At 49.8% G+C, this 20387-nt stretch overlaps 1 protein-coding gene across 2 annotated transcripts; it reads right to left on the reverse strand.

The window, feature by feature from the left end:
• Positions 1-923: 923 nt before the first annotated feature.
• Positions 924-19816, reverse strand: LOC138848946 (uncharacterized protein KIAA2012 homolog). 2 transcript variants are annotated; one of them, XM_070070376.1, is made up of 3 exons: positions 19295-19816; positions 17847-18131; positions 924-1809 (listed from the first exon to the last, which is right to left on the reverse strand). In XM_070070376.1, exons 1-3 carry the CDS (start codon positions 19376-19378, stop codon positions 1771-1773), a joined length of 408 nt encoding a protein of 135 aa, XP_069926477.1. In that variant the 5' UTR covers positions 19379-19816; the 3' UTR covers positions 924-1770. The 2 variants fall into 2 exon arrangements, with proteins under 2 accessions (XP_069926477.1, XP_069926476.1); XM_070070375.1 differs by lacking the exon at positions 924-1809 and having other exon boundaries at positions 2934-18131.
• Positions 19817-20387: the final 571 nt, after the last annotated feature.

Here is a 20387-nt window from a genome sequence, read left to right on the forward strand (position 1 = left end):
ACCATGAAGGCCCCACCAGAGCTGAGCCCATGCTGGCTTCATGCCCTTGGATCTCCGAACAATGAGCTAAATAAACCTCTTTGCTTTACAAAGTTAGTTTGCCTCAGGTACTGCATTATAGTAACAGAAAAAAGAGACTGCAACCCTTGAGATAATTAAATCTCTTTATTGCTTCAGTCAGAGTTTGGCAATTTTTAAAGGTCAGATAATTTTTTTTAAGATTTACTTATTCAAAAGGCAGAGTGACAGAGAGAGGGGAAGAGAGGCAGAATGAGAGTGAGAGTGGGAGTGGGAGTGGGAGAGAGAAAGAGAGAGAGAGAGGATCTTCTATCCACTGTTTCTTTCCCCAAATGGCCACTATACCCAGGTCTGGGCCAAGAGCCAGGAATTCCATCTGGGTCTCCCACATGGTGGCGGAGGCCTAAGTACTTGGCCATCTTCCACTGCCTCCCTAGGCCATTAGCAGGAAGCTGGGCTGGAAGGGGAGTAGCCAGGACTTAAATGCACTCTCCAACATGGGATGCTGGTGTCACAAGTGGTGGCTTAATCATCTGCTCTACAACACCTGCTCCAATAATAACTATTGGTTTTGCATGCTGTATGACTTTCATTCCAGCTATTCAGCTTATCCCAGTAGTGAAAGAATAGCCATAAACAATACATAAACAGGGGCTGATGCTGTGGGGGAGCGGGTAAAGCCGCCACCTGCGGCACCAGCATCCCATGTGGGCCCCTGCACCCACAAGGGAGACCCAGAGGAAGCTCCTGGCTTCTGGCTTCAGATTGGCACAGCTCTGGCTGTTGCAGCCATTTGGAGAGTGAACCAACAGATGGAAGACCTTGCTTTTGCTCTCTCTTTCTCTGTAACCATGCCCTTCAAATAAATAAATAAATTTTAAAAAATGTAAATAAATGACCATGGCTGTGTTCCAACAAAATTTTATTTGCAGAAAAGAGCACTGGGCAAGGTTTGGCCAGTAAGCTGTGTTTGCTGATGTCGGACTTAAACCACTGGTAAGCAAGAAGTGTCTTGTTTAGAGCCAGGGTATTTCCTGGCCACAATTTGAATTTGAATCTCTGAAGCTGCTCCAGATTCAAGGGTCAGGGAAGAGGCACTGAAGAAAAAGGGATGAAGGAGAGAGATTAATAACCAAGAAGTAAAATGAGCAACAGATGAAAGAAGGCATAGCTTATTATTCCATTGGCTCTGCTGTCCAGGAATTTGTGAATTAAGTGACGACGTGAAATTCCAACACGAGCACCACTTGATTTTGCTGTCTTGACGATGTGCGTGTCAGGCACTTCAAGTGCAGAGTCTGGAAGATCCAGCCCCGCATGACCTTGAGGCTTTCTCCAGAGGAAGCAAAAGAAAGGATTGCAGAGAGGATGGGGAAGCCAGTGACACTTCGACAGCAATGGCTGGGCGGCAGGCGCTTTTCACAGGTCAGGCACCTCATCGGGCCCTGGAATATGGAGTGGGGGGCCCCCTCATAAGACCTCTTCTGGCTGAACTGGAACCTCATTCTTCCCTGCCAATCTTTTCTTCAATTGTCCCGTCTCTGAACACAGCAAAGCCCAGCTTCTCCAAGGAGGCACGATGCCTTGATGCGTTGGCACCAGAACCCCACGTCCCTCACTTGTGGGTCTTGAGGACGCGTCAGCTTGGTCCTGCAGCTTGCCTGAGTGGCCTGCTCAATGGTGCAGGGGGTATCCAAGGAGAGTTCAAGAATCTCTTGTCCTGGGATTGGGGCTGTTTCCATATATTTTTGCTTAGAGTTTGAAAGTGGATTTTGCTTCTGTATGAAGGTACTTCAAAAAATCCATGGAAAAATAGAATAAAAAGATAAACTTATTTTGGTGCAAAAATATGGAAATGCATGCATAATTCCTTAGTAATATATATTTTCCATGAACTCTTGGGAAACCCTTCATATTCATTTCCTATTGCTGCTTGACAAATCACAGTTGGTCTTCCATACCCATGGCAATTTTGCATTGCAGATTCACCCGACTACCAGTGGGAAATATTTGAAACAAAAGTTGTGTCTGGTCCCAAGTATTTACATTAGGCATTATAAGTAATCTAGAGATGAGTTAACATAAATGGGAGCATATGCATAGATTATATGCAAATGCAATATCATTTTATAGAAGAGACTTGGACATCTGTGGGTTTTATTTCGTCTTAGGCATTCCTGGAACCAATCCCAATCCCTATGTATGCGGAGTCTGTAATTCAAGTGCACCACACATTCAGTGGTTGAATCAAATGTATTGGGGCTGGCGCTATGGCGCAGGAGGTGGAGGTTAAAGCCCAGGCCTGCAGGGCCAGCATCCCATATGGGCACTGTTGCTCCACTTCTGATCCAGCTCCCTGCTAATGCACCTGGGAAAGCAGTGGAAGATGGCCCAAGTGCTTGGGCTCCTGCCACCCACATGGGAGATCTAGGTGAAGCTCCTGGCTCCTGACTTCAGCCTGGCTCAGTGCTGGCTGTTGCCAACTATCTGGGGCGTGAGCCAGTGGATGGAACACCTCTCCCTCCCTCCCCTCCCCATTTTCAAATAAATCAATAAATCTTAAAAAAAAAATGTATTATGGTTCTGGAGGTTAGAAATTTAGAATGAGTCTCCCTGGGCAAAAATCGAAGTGTTGACAGGTCTGCGTTCCTTCCGGGGCTGCTGGGGGAGAAGCTGGTCCCGGGCCTCTTGCACCGGCCACTGGCCACCCGCACTCCCTGGCCTGCGGCCTTGTCCCCTGCTCTCCACAGCCTCCACAGCTGGCAGTGCTGGGCTGAGAGCTGCTCAAGCCCCCTCCCTCTGGCTCTCCTTCCTGATGCCTCCTTCCACTTTAAAGGCTCCCTGGGGTTCCCATGAGCCATCCAAAGAGACTCAGGTCATCTCCACAGGCTCAGGCCTTCGGATGAGCAGCATTGTTTTCCTTTGCCAGGTGTCCAACACATTCACAAATTCCAAGAACAAGGTCGTTTTGGTGGTGGTGGTGGTGGTGGTGCATTGTTCTGCCTGCCACAGTCTCTTTTTCCTAGTTTCTCATTTTTTCTAGTTTCAAGGTTTCTCTCAGTTTCTCAAATTACGTTTGTGAAGTTGGTTAATGATGTCACTTCTCACTGGAGAAAGTAAGGCACTCGGGGAAGTCTGAGGGGACCAGTTCTCCTCTGTTAAGTAATATTTGAAATGGGAAAAGGCCAGATACAAAATGGCATGTATGATAATTACAACCTCATTCAAGTGAGTCTCCTAGATGCACAACCACAGTGGAAACACTGGGAGGAAACAGATTAAAGTGCTAACAATGGCGGTAGTAGGTTGCTGGGCATGAGATTACAGTTCTTTCTTAAGAAATCTAATTTCAATAATATGGCTGGGTCATCTTTATACACAGAAAGCGCCCACTAATCCGTATTTCTCCATCCCTGTCCCAACACCATCCTTAACCTAACACCCACCCAAAAGTTACTGCACTACATAAAGGAGACAGGCAGGCGCCGGGAGGGGAGTTTCTGGAACAGGGAGATACACAGAACCGCAGGAGGCTGCGGGTGGCTGCAGACTGCTCAGCTCTGCCTTGGCTGTGCCCAGTCACCCCAGCCCCGGTCTCCTCTCAGATGTGTAACTAACTAGTGTACAGGGACGGCGCGTGTCCCAGGAGCCGCACTCGACTGTGTGCTGGTTCCAACGAGGGGCTTGCACAAGCCAGCCACCTTCCCATGCCCGCCAGGCTTCTGAATGCAGGGGGGTCCAGGGACCCCCGGCTCGGGTCCCTGCCCTGTATTGGCAGGATAGAAGGAGGCAGTGGGGCTGGGTTCTCTCCCAGCAGACAGGGCGTGTAGCAGGGCGCCAGGGTCCCCAGGAAGGCCTGGACAGCCCGCTGCTACCTTACTGCAGAGGATGGCCTGGCTTTGTGCGCAGGAGTCAAATAGAGGGGCTCAGAAACCACAGGGCTGGCAGGAAAGGCGGCCCCGGCCCTGCCCGGCTGCTTCTCCACCCGTTTCCAGCTGAGAGCCCCGCGTGCCTAATCATCCTGACCTCTCGTCCAAGCCACCCTTCCCCTGCGCCCAGAGGTCTCTCAGCCCTCACCTCAAACCCTACCTCCTCCGAGAAGCCGCCCTAGATTTTCCGAGTCCAAAGCAGTCACAGGCTCTCACCTTAACACTTCCGCAGCGCGTTCCTGGGTTGCAGCCCAGCTCCGTTCACAGACCACCTTGGGTCAACTGACCCGGGGGCGCCTATCTGCCTCCATCCCTAGACTGCGCTCCTGCTGGGGAGAGGCGAGAGCCTCCCCCAGCCACCCTCTGCCCTCCGCGACGCCGGGGCTCGCACTCCTGCTCGCTGGTGTACCGGGAGGGAACTAGGCACTGACCAATGTGTGGCTCCCCCAGCTGAGGGCGAGACCCAATCAAGGCGGGGCCTGCGCATGGCCACCTGCGCTCCCGTGCTCCCGCGGGCTCGCTGCACGCTGCACGCTCCGGCCAAGGCTTAGGATGAGCGCTCACTGTTGTCGCACCTGTGCGGGTTGCCAGGTGAGGGGGCAGGGTGGGAAGCCGCTTGCAGCTCCGAGCTAGGAAAGGATTCTGCCCCCGGGCCTGACTCGGGTCAACCTAGCGCCAACACGGCCACGCTCAGGCAGCCCGTTTCTCTTTCCATTCCGGGATCCTCCGCCAATGAGACTCTGTCTTCCACCTATGTTTGGCGACCATGTGCTTCTGGACGCCAGGCCTTCAAGAAGAGCATCGTGAAGTGGTTTGCATTTTCTCATTAATGCAATGTTGTAACAAGGCTTGATTCCTGACCAAACTGATCAGCATCAAAGGTTCGACGGGCCGTGTGTCGCAAGCATGTCGGCAGGATGACGAGAATTGGGAGCAGCTGAAATCAAGCTTCGTTTCCTGCAAGAGCTCCGTCTGCCTGAGTGTGAACGCTGTCTCCGTGACTTCCTGGCTGGGTGAATCTGGAGAAACTACTTCACCCGCCCCTTGCCTCAGTGTCTACGGGGTTGACAGGAATGTATGCTTTACATGCAAGCTGGACCCTGACCTTATGCATACACTGTACACGAAGAGTAACTCAAATTGGAGAAAAGACTTAAACATGAGGGCAGAAACATAAAACCCTTAGAAGAAAACAGGGAAAATGCTTCATGGCGTTGGATTTGGTAGGGATTTCTTGGATGTGACACCAAAAGAACAGGAAAAAAAAAAAAAGAGAGAGAGAGAGAGAGAAAGAGAGAGAGAGAGAAATAGATCGTGCTTCAAAGGGTACTATCAACAGAGTGAAAAGAGTACCCATAGACTGGGAGAAGCTATTTGGAAATCTGTATCTGGTTAAGGAGCAACAGTCGAGAGGCAGGCATTTGGCACAGTGTTAAGATGCCTCCTGGGCTGCCTGCATTCCACACTGGAGAGCGTGGGCTTGAGTCCTGCCTCTGCTTCTGATCCAGCTTCCAGCTCCATGTGCATCTGGGGGGCAGCAGGTGATGGCTCAAGTACTTAGGTCCCTGTCACCTGTGTGGAAGACCCAGATTAAGTTCCAGGTTCCTAGCTTCAACCTGGCCCAGCCCTGACTGTTGTGGGTTTTGGGGGAGTGAACCAGGAGATGGAAGATCTTTCCCTGTCTCTGTCTCACTTTCATATAAAAATAAAAATAAGTAAATTTTTAAAAAGATTAATACTTGGGGCTGGCACTGTGATGTAGCGGGTAAAAGCCACCGCCTGCAGAGCCGGCATCCCATATGGGTGCCAGTTTGAGTTCTGGCTGTTTCACTTCCGATCCAGCTCTCTGTTATAGCCTGAGAAAGCAGTGGAAGATGGCCCAAGTCCTTGGGCCCTGGCACCCAAGTGGAAGACCCAGAAGAAGTTCCAGGCTCCTGGCTTCAGATTGGCCTAGCTCCGGCCATTGTGGCCATCTGGGGAGTGAATCAGTGGATGGAAGACTTCTCTCTCTCTGCCTCTGTCTCTCTGTAACTCTGCCTTTCAAATAAATAGATATATCTTTAAATAAAAGATTAATACTAATAATATGTCATAACTCCTATAGCTCAACAACAAAAAACCTGATTCAGAAATGACCAAAGATCATGTAATAGATACTTCTCAAAACAAACAAACAAAAAAAAGCAAGTGGCCAATAAACACAAAAAGATGCTCACTGTAATTTATCACTAGGGAAATGCAAATCAAAACAACATGAGATACCACTTCACATGGCTATTAGAAAATTTAGAGGGGGCCAGCGCTGTAGCATAGGGACCTGCAGTGCCGGTATCCCATATGGGCCCCGGTTGGAGTCCCGGATGCACTACTTCCAATCCAGCTCTCTGCTATGGCCTGGGAAAGCAGTAAAAGATGGCCCAAGTTCTTGGGCCCCTGCACCCTCCTGGGAGAACTGGAAGAAGCTCCTGGCTCTTGGCTTCAGATCGGCGCAGCTCTGGCCGTTGCAGCCAATTGGGGAGTGAACCAGCAGATGGAAGACTTCTCTCTCTCTCTGCCTCTCCTTCTCTGGGTAACTCTGCCTTTCAAATAAATAAATAAAACTTAAAAAAAAAGAAAAGAAAATTTAAGGGAAGAAAGGACCCAGAATGAGGATGTGGAGAAATTGGAACCCCTGTGCATTGCTGGTGGGGATGCAAAATGGTAAAACTGCTATAGAAAGCAATATAGTGGTTCCCCAAAGTCTTTTTTTTTTTTTTTTTTTTTTTTGACAGGCAGAGTGGACAGTGAGAGAGAGACAGAGAGAAAGGTCTTCCTTTGCCGTTGGTTCACCCTCCAATGGCCGCCGCTGCAGCCGGCGCACCGCGCTGATCCGATGGCAGGAGCCAGGATCCAGGTGCTTTTCCTGGTCTCCCATGGGGTGCAGGGCCCAAGCACCTGGGCCATCCTCCACTGCACTCCCTGGCCATAGCAGAGAGCTGGCCTGGAAGAGGGGCAACCGGGACAGAATCTGGCGCCCCGACCGGGACTAGAACCCGGTGTGCCGGCGCCGCAAGGTGGAGGATTAGCCTATTGAGCCACGGCGCCGGCTCCCCAAAGTCTTTTTTAAAATAAGATTTATTTAATTATTTGAAAGAGTTACAGAAAGGCAGAGGCAGAGAGAGAGAGGTCTTCCATTTGCAGGTCCACTCCCCAAATGGCCGTAACGGCTGGAGAGCCGGTTGGAGCCGGTCCGAAGCTGGGAGCCAGGAGCTTCTTCTGGGTCTTCCATGTGGGTGTAGGGGCCCAAGCACTTGCACCATTTCCTGCTGCTTTCCCAGGTGCATTAGCAGAGAGCTGGATTGGAAGAGGAGCATCTGAGACTTGAATTAGTCCCCGTACGGGATGCTGGTGTTTCAGGCAGTGGCTTAACCTGCTATGCCACAGTGCCAGCCCCCAAAGTCTTGGATTTGCAAAATGAAAGAAATGTCTGTAAATGGGCAGTGGTAACAGTTGTGCAACAGTATGAATGCACTTAATGCCAACATACTGTGCACTTAAAATGGTAAATTTTATCACCATATAAAGGGCATACTTATAAAGTTGATGTGAGGATTAAATGAGTTAATAAGGTGAAGAGCTTAGAACGGTGACTGGTATAATAAGCAATAAACAGAAAGTTCTAGATAAATGTTAGAGCCATTTATTAAAAATATTTATTTATTTGAAAGGCAGAGTTACAGAGAGAGAGGACACACACACACACACACACAGAAAGAGAGAGCGAGAGCGAGAGCAAGAGAGAGAGAGAGAGAGAGAGAGATGTTCTATCGGCTGGTTTATTCCTCATATGGCCGCAATGACTGGGGCTGGGCCAGGCCAAAGCCAGGAGCCAGGAACTTCCTTTGAGTCTTCCACTGCATTCCCAGGTGCAATAGCAGGGACCTGGGTGGGAAATGGAAAAGCCAGGACTCAAGGAGGCACCCATTTGGGATGTTGGCCCTGCAGGTCGTGGCTTAACCTGCTACTTCACAGCGTTGGCTCCAGCCATTATTAAAAATATTATGTTAGTTACACAAGGCAAAAATAGATAAAGAACATGAAGCCTACGAAAACAAGCCTTCCAGATCATAAACACGGGTTACTATGAAAATGTTACCTATAGCCCAGATTGAGCTTAATCGAAACCTGATTTGCTTTTTTAGAACCGTAAAGAGTTTAAGAGGTGGGTGGTAAGACCCTGATCCACTTGTTCAAAACATGCACTGTTAAGAATAGGGAGTTTGGGGCCGGCGCCGTGGCTCACTAGGTTAATCCTCCGCCTGTGGCGCCAGCATCCCATATGGGCACCAGGTTCTAGTCCCGGTTGCTCCTCTTCCAGTCCAGCTCTCTGCTGTGGCCCGGGAGGGCAGTGGAGGTTGGCCCAAGTGCTTGGGCCTTGTACCCACATGGGAGACCAGGAGGAGGCACCTGGCTCCTGGCTTCAGATTGGTGCAGCACTGGCCATAGCGGCCATTAGAGGAGTGAACCAATGAAAGGAAGACCTTTTTCTCTGTCTATAACTCTACCCGTCAAAAAAAAAAAAAAAAAAAAAGAATGGGGCTCTGCAATCAGTTATCTGGACTCCAGTTGCAGCTGCGCCACCTACTTGTGTACTTTGGGCCAATGAGTTCACGTCAAGCCCCCGTGTCTCCTCCTCTAATAAGGAGGTGGTGCTAGCACCCAGCTCACAGGCCCATGCGGACTGAATGAGGTTAGACAGACAAACGGCCTGGCATGCGCTAAGCGCTCAGCAGTAAGCGGTTATTGATGCTACCTTTGAGCTCGTGAGGTTGACCACGTCTCTCTCCTGATCCATCCTATTCCTAGGTTGATTAAGAGCTGCAGGTACAGAGGCGGGCACGAGGAAACAGGAGCCCCATCACGTCACCTTTCCCCGGCTTTGCTACTTGGTGCCTACTTAGCCCTTTACTGCTGGTCACCGGAGCACTTCTCTCTCCTTAGGGACACTGTCTACTGAGTAGGGGGTTATGTGTCAGAGGGAACTCAGTCCTCCCAATCGCTGGTGGAAAGGGTAATTGACGACTTACTGTTTTTCCTACGTTCCTCTATTTCCTATTTTGTATGATGAGTCTATGTTAAGTTTAGGATGGAAAAATGAACTAGATTCAAAAGACATACTTCATCCTCTTGATATTTTCTTTTTTTATTTTTTATTTGACAGGTAGAGTTATAGACAGTGAGAGAGAGACAGAGAGAAAGGTCTTCCTTCTGTTGGTTCATTCCCCTAATGGCTGCTACGGCCGGCGCCTGAAGCAAGAAGCCAGGTGCTTCCTCCTGGTCTCCTATGTGGGTGCAGAGAACCAAGCACCTGAGCCATCCTCTGCTGCCCTCCTGGGCCACAGCAGAGAGCTGGACTGGAGGAGGAGCAACCAGGACTAGTACCCGGCGCCCCAACGGGGACTAGAACCCGGGGTCCCGGCGCTGCAGGCAGAGGATTGCCAAGTGAGCCACGGCACCAGCCAATAATATTTTCTTGATAAAATAATCACCTGAAGATCTTGGCTAGAGACAGCAACCAAAGGGTTAAATGCCTCGAGTATTAAGATGTGGCGAGTGGGGCCAGCGCTGTGGCATAGAGGATAAAGCGGCCAGGGCAGTGCCGGGCTGAAGATCCAGCTCTCTGCTATGGCCTGGGAAAGCAGTGGAAGACGGTCCAAGTCCTTGGGTTCCTGCACCTGTGTGGGAGACCAGGAAGAAGCTCCTGGCTCCTGGCTTTGGATCAGCACAGCTCTGGCCATATGGCCATCTGGGAAGTGAACCAGCAGGTGGAAGACCTCTCTCTCTCTCTCTCTCTCTCTCTCTCTCTCTCTCCTCTCTCTTTCTCTCTCCCCCTCTGCCTCTCTGTAACTCTGCCTTTCAAATAAATTACTTAATTAAAAAAAATATGTGGGGAGAAAGTAGGCAGTGTAGAATGAGTGCGGGTCTATTATTCTATGGAGAAAGGCTGACAATGCTCCTGAATGTAAACACCTTTATAAGGAAGATGGCCGTAGCAACTCAACCTGGGGTGCAGTCCACTGCTAGTTACCTAAACCCCATTTCTTCCTCAGAGGAGCCGAGGAACGGCATAGCTCATTAACTGAATTTTAAAACAGATCATTTTTAATGGTTTTAATGTTCAACGGTGTCCCATCGTTGAATACGTGGTTTGAACGTGTGCCCCACAAATTCATGTGTTAGAAACTTAACCCTCAAATTCTTATGTTAATGGTATTTGTAGGTGGGGCCATTGGAGGTTGTTAGGATTAGATGAGGCTTGAGGGCAGGGACCCCATGATGACGTTAGTGCCTTTATAAGCAGCAGAAGAGACCGGAGCCAGCACACTTTCTCTGCTATGCCGTGTGACCTCCTCCACTGTGTTATGCCGTCATCGGATGCTGAGCAGATGCCATGCAATGCTGTAGGCCATGTGCTACACACATTTCTGTGAGGGGTCAGCGCTGTGGCGCAGCAGGTAAAGCAACTGCCTGCAATGCCAGCATTCCATATGGATGCTGGTTCGAGTTCTGGCTGCTCCACTTCCGATCCAGCTCTCTGCTATGGCCTGAGAGAGCAGTGGAAGATGGCCCAGATCCTTGGGCCCCTGCACCCAAGTGGGAGACCTGGAAGAAGCTCCTGGCTCCTGGCTTCAGATCAGCACAGCTCCAGCTATTGAGGCCATCTGGGGAGTGAACCAGTGGATGGAAGACCTCTCTCTCTCTCTCTCTCTCTGCCTCTTTGTAACTCTGCCCTTCAAATAAATAAATAAATCTTTAAAAAAAAATAATAAATAAATTACTCACTGTGGTATTAAGTTCTAACAACAGAAAGTGAATTAAGATAGACATTTGAGAAATATTACTAATAAAATTCTAAAAAATATAACAATAAGGGAAAAACATTGCGGTGCAGTGGGTTAAGCTGTTGCTAGGGACGCTGGTATCCACGTCGGAGTGCCTGGAGGGAGTCCCCACTCTGTTCCCATCCAGCTTCCTGCTAATGCACCTGGGAGGCAAAAGATGACGACTCAAGTACTTGGGTTCCTGCCAGCCAAGTGGGAGACCTGGATGAAGTTTGTAGCTCCTGGCTGTGGCCTGACTGTTGTAGGCATTTGGGGACTGAACCAGTGAATGGAAGAGCAGTCTCTCTCTCTTTTCTCCTTTCCCTCTGTCTTACTAATAAATAAGTAGACCATTTTTAAAATAAGTAAAGATATGAGAATAAGAAATACTGTAACAGCGTGAACATTATTTGGTATCTCTGATTGAGAAGCATATTGTAATCCTGCTATGCTTCAAGGACATTGTTATGATTGTCATTTAGATCAGAGTACAAATGATCATTATCTAGGTTTTATGGTCAATTGACTTCTTTTTTTCTTTTCTTTAAAGATTTATTTATTTATCTGAAAGAGTTAGAGAGAGAGAGACAGGGACAGGGACAGAGAGAGAGAGAGAGAGAGAGACCTTCTATCTGCTGATTCACTCCCCAGGTGGCCACAATGGCCAGGGCTGTGTTAAGCCGAAGCCCAGGAGCCAGGAGCTTGATCTGGGTCTCCCATGTGGGAGGCAGGGGCCCAAGCTCTTGGACCAGCTGCTTTCCCAGGCACTAGCTTGGAGTTTGATTGGCAGTGGAGCAGCTGGGACGTGAATCAGTGCCCATGTAGGATACTGGCCTCACAGGTAGTGGCTTTAGCTGCTATGCAACAATGTCAGCCCCATTATTTGACTTCTAAAAAACAAGAAGGTGAGTGAATTAAGGGCCTCAGTAAGAATGGTTCTAATGTTGGAAATGTTGAGCAAGATTTCCTCCTCCTCCTCCTTCTTCTTCTTCTTCTTCTTCTTCTTCTTCTTCTTCTTCTTCTTCTTCTTCTTCTTCTTTTTTCTAAAAAGCAACCATTGACATCTGTGTGTATCCGGAAGTCTAACTCTGACATGTGAGATCTCTGGACATTTGTCTCTGCTTGTTAGGAAGTTGGGCCATCAAGAAAGTTAAGGAGGGCGTGTGTGCTGAGCTACAGACGCTGAAGGGGTTGCCACAGCGTGCTGTCAGAGCCACATCAGAGCTCTGTGGGAGGCCGTGAGCGTGAACTTGCCCCTCTCTGTGGCTGCCGCTCCTCCAGGTCTGAGGTGGACCCCAGTCAGGTGTGCTTCCTGCTCCGTGATGTAGCCAGAGCTGAGCCTGCTGCGAGCGGCACTGCCATCCTGGCGAATCCCCCTCTGCTCTGTTTTCCCTCCCCATCTGGCTCTTCTAGCCTGAGTGCGGTGCTTTTAACTCTTGAACTATGCTTTCGGGACAAAGAAATACTGGCCCTGAGGAGCAGGTGGTGTGGTTATTGGTAGGCTCGGTTTACACACGGTTTGCTATTCCATTTTTCTTCCTGATGCTTCCACCTTTCACTCTATCTCCTTCAAAGCTGTAGTAGGTTTTTGCTTTATTTTAACAATCCCATAGCTTGGGTGAACATTGGATGCAGTGGTTAATCTGCCACTTGGGATGCCCCCGCCCCATGCTGGAATGCCTGGGTTTGAGTCCCAGCGCCACTCCCAGTTCCAACTTCCTGCTAATGCACACCTTGGGAGGCAGCAGGTGATGGATTAAGTACTTGGGTCTCTGCCATCCATGTGGGAGACCTGGACTGAGTCCCTGGCCCCTTGTGGGCAGGTGGAGAATAAACCAGTGTGTGGGAGGTCTGTCTTTCTCTCTCTCTTTCCCTCCCCTCCCTGCTGCCTCTCATATAAAATAAGTAAAAAACTTGAACAATTAAATCCCATGGCTTTAAAAAAAAGTTTGATAAAAATAAATGTATAAATAAAAACATAATTTGTAATCCAACCACCCGTGGTTTAAGCCACAGTTAAAATTTGGGTGTGCATCGTTCTGACAATATATACTTATTTTTTTTTTTAATTGGGATTATATTATTTCTACGACACATGGTCTTGAATTCTGGTGCAAGGGTCTACTCTGTTGTATAGTCGTCAGTTACTCAAACTGTCCGTGTTTAAGTTCTCCCATCTCTGAAACGGGGTTACTAACAGTGTCTGTGCTCCATGATTGTTGGAAAACATAAAAGAATTACACTTGGAAACACTAGAATTGTAGTAGAAATAGATTAAATGCTCAAAACCTGTTGGTACACAACGGTATTTTTATTATATAAACACTGGATTTAAAAACATACACTGTCTATTTTCTCACATTGCTATGACTAATACATGACTTTATTGCCTGACCCAAAATCTATTATGTGGATAACACATTTAATTGGTGTTCCATTGTTGGGCATTTATTGTTTTCAGTGTTTTGCAGAGTAATAAATAATCCTATAGCAATCGTTCTTAGGCATGAGTCTGTTTCCTGGGGCAAGTTCCTGAGAGTGGAATGCTGGACAGTCTCAGCTCTCCCTAAGCTTCTGCCAGAAAGCGCATGTGGATTTGTACCTCTGAAGCAGCTCCTCTTTCCCATGGCCCTCCCAGCTCTGGGTGTTAGGAATTTTAGAAGTTCTTTACCAGTCTATCCTTTTCTTTTCTAAGATTTATTTATTTATTTGAAAGGCAGAGTTACTCGCAGAGGGAAGGAGAGATAGAGAGCGAGAGGTCTCCCATCCTCTGGTTCACTCTCCAATTGGCCGCAATGGCTGGAGCTGTGCCGATCTGAAGCCAGGAGCCAGGAGCTTCTTCCAGGTCTCCCATGTGGGTGCAGGGGCCCAAGCACGTGGGCCATCTTCTACTGCTCTCTCAGGCCATAGCAGAGAGCTGGATTGGAAGTGGAGCAGCCAGGACTCAAACCAGCATCCCTATGGGATGCTGGCACTGCTGGTGGTGGCTTTACCCACTACACCACAGTTTCGGCCACTCCCCCTTCTTTTAATCTATGTCCTCTACTCTTACATGCCTGTCCTGTTACCATTCCAAACCTTTCCTTTCTGACTTCATGCCGTTTGCCTTGCACACATGTAGAGTTAGACGACAGCGTCTGTGTTGCGCAGATCTGAGCTATAAATCTGGTGGATGCATACCAAAGGAAGACAAGAACTTCTTGTTTCCATTGAGACCAAATCAAAGCTGCAATGAGGCTGTCTCAACATGGGCTCATCTACTTTATAAACCAGGAGGATCCTGTTGCTCAAACTCATTAGCCTTACAGACTCGCAGCTGAAAGCTTTGGCAGGCACTCTTATGCTGGGCAGGAAGTTAACTTATGTATGTCAGTGTCCAGCAGGGAAACAGAAACTAAGTGTTTTTTTTTAAAGATTTACTTATTTATTTGATAGGTAGAGTTACAGAGAGGCAGAGGCACAGACAAAGTCTTCCATTTGCTGGCTCACTCCCCAAAGGGCTGCAATGGCCAGAGCTGTGCCAATCTGAAGCCAGGAGCCAGGAGTTTCTTCTGGTCTCCCACTTGGGTGCAGGGACCCAAGCACTTCCCAGGCCATAGCAGAGAGCTGGATCGGAAGTGGAGCAGCTGGGACTAGAACCAATGCCCATATGGGATGCCGGCATTTCAAGTGGCAGCTTCACCCACTACACCACCACACCAGTCCCTACTCTACGTGTTTACACGCAGAAGAAATTTAATTTAGGGAATTGGTGACACAGGGGATTGGAGTGTTCAGAAACCGAACAGAAGGTGAGGCAACACTGAGATCCAGTAACACTGGGAAGCCGGCACCACCCTGAGGATGGAGGATGGGAGAGGAGCTGGGAGGTCCCAAGAGGAGCTTGGGGACACAGGGGGGCCTGTCTCTTGGGATCTGGACCGCAGCAGCGATGTGGATGCTTCTTGTCACCTGCAACAGAGTAGCGGGGGAGAAGTATTCTTTTTTTTTTTTTTTTTTTTTTTTTGGATAGGCAGAATTAGACAGTGAGAGAGACAGAGAGAAAGGTCTTCCTTCCGTTGGTTCACCCCCCAAATGGCCACCACGGCCAGCAAAGCCAGGAGCCAGGTGCTTCCTCCTGGTCTCCCATGCAGGTGCAGGGCCCAAGGACTTGGGCCAACCACTGCCTTCCCAGACCACAACAGCGAGCTGGACTGGAAGAGGAGCAACCGGGACAGAATCTGGCTCCCCAACTGGGACTAGAACCCAGGGTACTGGCGCTGCAGGCAGAAGATTAGCCTAGTGAGCCGCGACACCGGCCCGGGGAGAAGTATTCTGATTTCCCCTTCTCCTTCTCCAATCTCCCCATGTCTTATCCCATTGACTAACTCAGCCACAAGCTAGCTGGCACAGAAGTTTGTGGAATTGTATGTAGCCTGGGTTCAACCTCCCTGATAAGCATGGGAAGGCTTGGAGGGACTCTGGGGGGCTGACATGCCAAGGCCAGGCAGAGTGACTGCTAGAGCCACTCGAAGCCCACAGACAACAGGTTAAAAAGCCAAGCACGTAAGCCCTGGAGAGGTCGGGAGTCCCAGGTCTGAATCCTGGCTCTGTCACTGACCAGCTCTGTGGCCTTGGGTGAGTCACCTAACACCCTGAGCTTCAGTTTCCTCTTCTGCAAAAGGGGGCAGGAGAACTCGTATCTCAGGCCAGCGTCGCATGTGGCACAGCAGGTTAGGCCGCCGCCTGCAGTGCTGACATCTCAGATGAGTGCTGATGCGAGTTCTAGTTGCTCCACTTCCAATCCAGCTCCCTGCTAATGTGTCTGGGAAAGCAGCATAAAATGGCCCATGTACTTGGGCCCCTGCACCCATGTGGGAAACCCAGAGAAAGCTCCTGGCTCCTGATTTGAGGAATGAACCAGGAGATGGAAGACTGTTCTCTCTCTCTGTGACTCTGACTTTCAAAATAAATAAATCTTTTTTAAAAATATGGTTTTTAAGATAAAAGACAATTGGGCATTTTATCAAGGTCGTCAAGTGTCTCTATTGTGAAATATGGGAAGCCGTGTCTAGGGTGCAGGGAGATGATGAATTTCCCCATAACTATACCGGGACGTGATTCGAGAAACACAGAAGCGAGTGCTTGAATCACTGCTGGGGGCGCCATGTTGGAGCATCCCATATCGGAGGCCCGGGGCTGGAGTCCTGGCTACCCCACTTCCAGTCCAGCTTCCTGCTAATATGCACCCTAGGAGGTAACAGATGGTGGCTCAAGCGCTTGGGTCTCTGACACCCACATAGAAGACTCAACTGGAGTTCTGTTCTCCTGGCTTCAACCCGGTCTGGACTTAGCTGTTGCAGGCTTTTGGGGAGTGAACCAGAGGGTAGAGGCTCTCTCCCATCTGTCTCTCCCTCTCTCTCTGTTTTTCCAATAACATGAAAAAATTTTTTAAAGATGTTCTGTTATAAAAAGAAGCATCCAAAGTATCATGTGTGACCAAGTCATTCATTCCGAAAGCATTTAAGGGTGTGCACTATTTTCTAGAAGTGATTTAAACACGGTCCCTGCCCTGAAGATGTTATTCCATCAGCAAGACAGGTGGTGGAAGAGAGAAGCCTGAATGCATGGCGGCCTGGGGACGTTTGCGGAGGAGGGAGCCAGGGAAACGGGGCAGGCTTCAGTGAGGAGGTGCCGTTTGAGCTGAGTTTTGCAGAGTGAGCAAGAGTTTGCCAAATGTAGAAACTTAGGAAAGACTACAGTGAGCATGAGCGAGCATGGGTGTTGGGGAATGAACTAGTCACATGGGGAGAGCTCGAGGGCTCCATGGTTGAAGTGGTGGTAGGAACAAGTGGGAGATGCGACCAGATGTGGAGGAGAAAGCCAGTGTGTGAAAGACTGGGTGTCAGAAGCTAATGCCTGGGGCCAGAAGATTAAGTCGCTGCTTGCAGTGCCAGCAACCCGATATGGGCACAGGTTCGAGTCCTAGCTGCTCCACTTCTGATCCAGCTCCCTGCTAATCCACCTGAGAAAAGCAGAGGAGGATGGCCCAAGTCCCTGGGCCCCTGCACTCATGTGGGAGACAGGGAAGAAGCTCCTGGCTCCTGGCTTCAGATGAGCTCCCGCCATTGCAGCCATTTGGGGAGTGAACCAGCAGGTAGAAGACTTCTCTCTCTCTCTCTCTCTCTGCCTCTCTGTAACTCTATCTTTCAAATAAATAAATAACTCTTAAAAAAAAAAAAAAAAGAAGAAGAAGAAGCTAATGACTTTCTCCTGGGGGGAATGAGCAGGCAGCGGATACTTTCAAACTGGGAGTAACCCTCCATCTGTAACCTAGTTTTAGAGTGACTTGTTGTCCCAGACTGTCTGAGGGCCTCAGCCGAAGCTACCGCACGCAGTTACAGAAAGCAGGGGCCACACGCACGTCGCACAAGACAGAGGAAGTGTGAATCAGAAAAACGAACACAGGGCCGGCGCCATGGCGGTGCAGCTCTGGCCATTGCAGCCAGTTGGGGAGTGAACCAACGGAAGGAAGACCTCTCTGTCTCTCCCTCTCTCACTGTCTGTAACTCTATCTCTCAAATAAATTAAAAAACAAAAAAACAAACAAACAAAAAAAACGAACACAGGAGTTCTTACTTAACATTGAATTCAGAATGGGAAAAGGCATTAACTTATCCTGCAGACTGCGAACGGCTTAAGGTAAATATTTCAAACATTCTCTCCTCCTTTGCAAAGCTGAGAACACCACAGGTGGACTGGGGACGCTTGTGGCTGGGAGGTAGAATTTCAGGGCTCTGATGAAACGCCTGCTGGCCTGACTCCGTCTGGAGGCTGACTAGGACTTTGTTACTATAACGGAAAGGAAAACACACAGTGATGATGAGCCTTTACGCTTTTCAGAGCCCCCTGTCAGTCGTCTCATCCAAGCCTCGTGACAACGGCATACGGCCAAGAGGACACTCCTATGGGAGAAACGGAGGTCTGGGGTCTAACCAGCTGGAGGCACGCAGGCACACAGGCCTGTGCTTCCTCCAAACCCAGGGACTGCTCGGCTTACCCGCCTCCGTCCATAGGCCAGGATGGCTTCCTTGAGGTCGTGGAGCGTGTGCAGTTCCAGAGTGGGCCTCCTCCCGTGACTTTTGGGGTCGTAGGGGCCTTTGCTCCTGTCTTTGGGTGCCCATGCCGATATGGCTAACCCTTCTGAGTAGAGGATCAAGGCACCCTTTCTAGTGCTGAAAGTTTTGGGAAGAAAGAGGCTCCAGGCATGCTGGCTGGCGTCGTCCTTGTCCTGAGGTTTGCTGACCAGGACATAGTCTTCCGGGGACTTCCAGTTCAAGTAATCCTGCAAGGAGAAGAAACCACTTGGACTGGGCCCCCGGGGGAGAGCCTCCTGGAGCAACTCCTGCGGGCGCAAGGTGTTTGACAATGTTTTAGTTCCTGGTTCTCTCTGAAATGTTCACAGGGCGCGATGGGACTTTCTGGCTCTATTTCGTCTCCACATTGCAAAATTCTGAAATCCCAGGGCCCGGTTCTAGTTTGCTCCACAGAGCTCTGAGGAGAGCCATTCAGGCCTGGGGCTTAGATGGGGTGGAGTGCAAGTTTCGGGCCAGTCGAAGTTTTTTGGTATGCAAGTAAGTACTCAGAATTATCAAGGGCAGCACATAACTTTGAAATTAGACCCGAACTGGCTGGCAGTTTAAATAGGGGGAAACCATTCCAACCTACCATTGCTTTAGCTGAACACAGGGTGAATTTCTATACATTCCAGATGCTATGTAACATTACCTAATTTGGCTATTGGGGAGCCCATAAAGTGGCTACATATCTTGTAAGTAAGTAGATACCATTGGCCAGAGAGAGCCTTTGAAACTTTATATGTCTTTTAACACAGCAAAGGTCAAATATCATGACAAACTACCATGACAATGGAAATCTCTGTATGACCCCCAAATTTGCAAAATGCCCCCAATGGATTCCTTACTGCTGGCAGGAGTCAAAGAAGTAAAATTCCAGTACAACAAGGTAAGTTTGCCACCTCTTTAAAATCTCCTCATATGAGATTTTCTTTGGCCGATATTAAATGTGAGTCCTGTGAGTTGAATTCCAGAACGTTCAAGGAAGCCATTGAAACAGCACGAACACACACCAGCATTTCAACCGCAGAGCACGACTTCTACAAGCCAAACAGCCATCAGCTCGCCTAGAACCCAGGTGGGGATTCTGGTCTTGAACCAAACCATCCTGATTCCAGACAATCTGAAGTCTCCTTCTGTCTGGGCAGAGAGGGCCAGCGCGTGCGTCAGAGTGGAAGAAGAGGGCCCCGTGGTGATGTGGGAGCATCAGGCAAACAGTGTTGTTATTGTTATTATTATTATTATTAAGTTTCATGAAGGAAGAAGGAAGAGCTACTAGGGACCCCCGCTGCTCCCTAACAACACAAACAAGCCCCCCAGGTGGGCACACAGAGCATCCCCCCCTGCCCCTTTGGTCAGCTGTGGGCCTCACCTCTGGTTCAAAGTAGACTTCCAGCTTCTGTTTGTTGCGCACCAGCTTCCCGTGGCCCCGGCTCAGGAGGGAGAGCGGGAACATGTTTTGCCTCCGACCACCCCTGCTCAAGGGCAGTCCATCTTGGTCTTGAAGGCTGAACACTGGTCACACCTCAAGGTTTCCAAAGCTCAGCCCCAGGCCCGAGAGGATCACGAACACTGGGCCTTTGTGGAAGACGCTCCCCCCACCCCCACCCCACCCGACAGCAGCTTCCTCCGAACAACCAGCCACACAGCTTAGACAGTGTGGATCTTTGTGGAGAGAAGACAGAAACCGCAGAGCCAGACTCCTCGCGCCCCGCCGGGGTGGCTACTCTGGGCAGCCCCTCGCTCCCTTCCCGGAGCCCTTGTTGTCCCGGGGGCGCTGGTTGCTTTGCTACGGGCCAGCCCCGTGCAACTGCGGATCTGGCCCGCAGCGCAACCTCCTCCTTGGGAGCGAGGTTGTTTCCTGGTTGCCATGGCAGCCCGGGGCCGGGAAGGCCAGTAACCCAGCGGAGGCAAGGCAGACACACTGCCCAGGGCAGCAGCGTTCCTTCACTGGGGTGGGGGGCGCGGTCAAAGGGACGCCCGCGGAAGGGACCAGGCTCCGATGGCAGGTCCTGCTTATGGGGGCCGTGCTGGTTTTTTTTTTTTTTTTCCTGTTTCTGTGCTCATCTTGCTTTTAGAGAAAGCCTTCCCTTTTCTCTTGATACAACAGCCAGTCACCGTCAGCCAGCTGTTAACAGTCTCTAGGAGCCGTGGGGGTCACCTCAAGCCACCTGTGCTGGTTCCCTCAGCTGAGCACCGCCCAGCTCTGGTCTGGACACCAGGCTTCATTGCCTGAGTGAGTGGAGGATGCTGGGAATCGCCAGTTTTCTTTGCATACCTGGTTCTTAATTGGACAGCTCCTATCCCTGGACCTGGGTGGCGGGGGAGGCTTGGGGGAGGGGTCCTTGGAAGTGTAGATGGGGGGCATTTGGGTTGTCACAACTTGAGTTGTCCTCCAGCAGAAGCCCAGGATGCTAAAGGTACAATATGAGACTGTACTGCATAATGAAGGACTGTCTCACTGG

The sequence above is a fragment of the Oryctolagus cuniculus genome, chromosome 3 (assembly GCF_964237555.1).
Source record: "Oryctolagus cuniculus chromosome 3, mOryCun1.1, whole genome shotgun sequence".
Lineage (NCBI taxonomy): Eukaryota > Metazoa > Chordata > Mammalia > Lagomorpha > Leporidae > Oryctolagus > Oryctolagus cuniculus.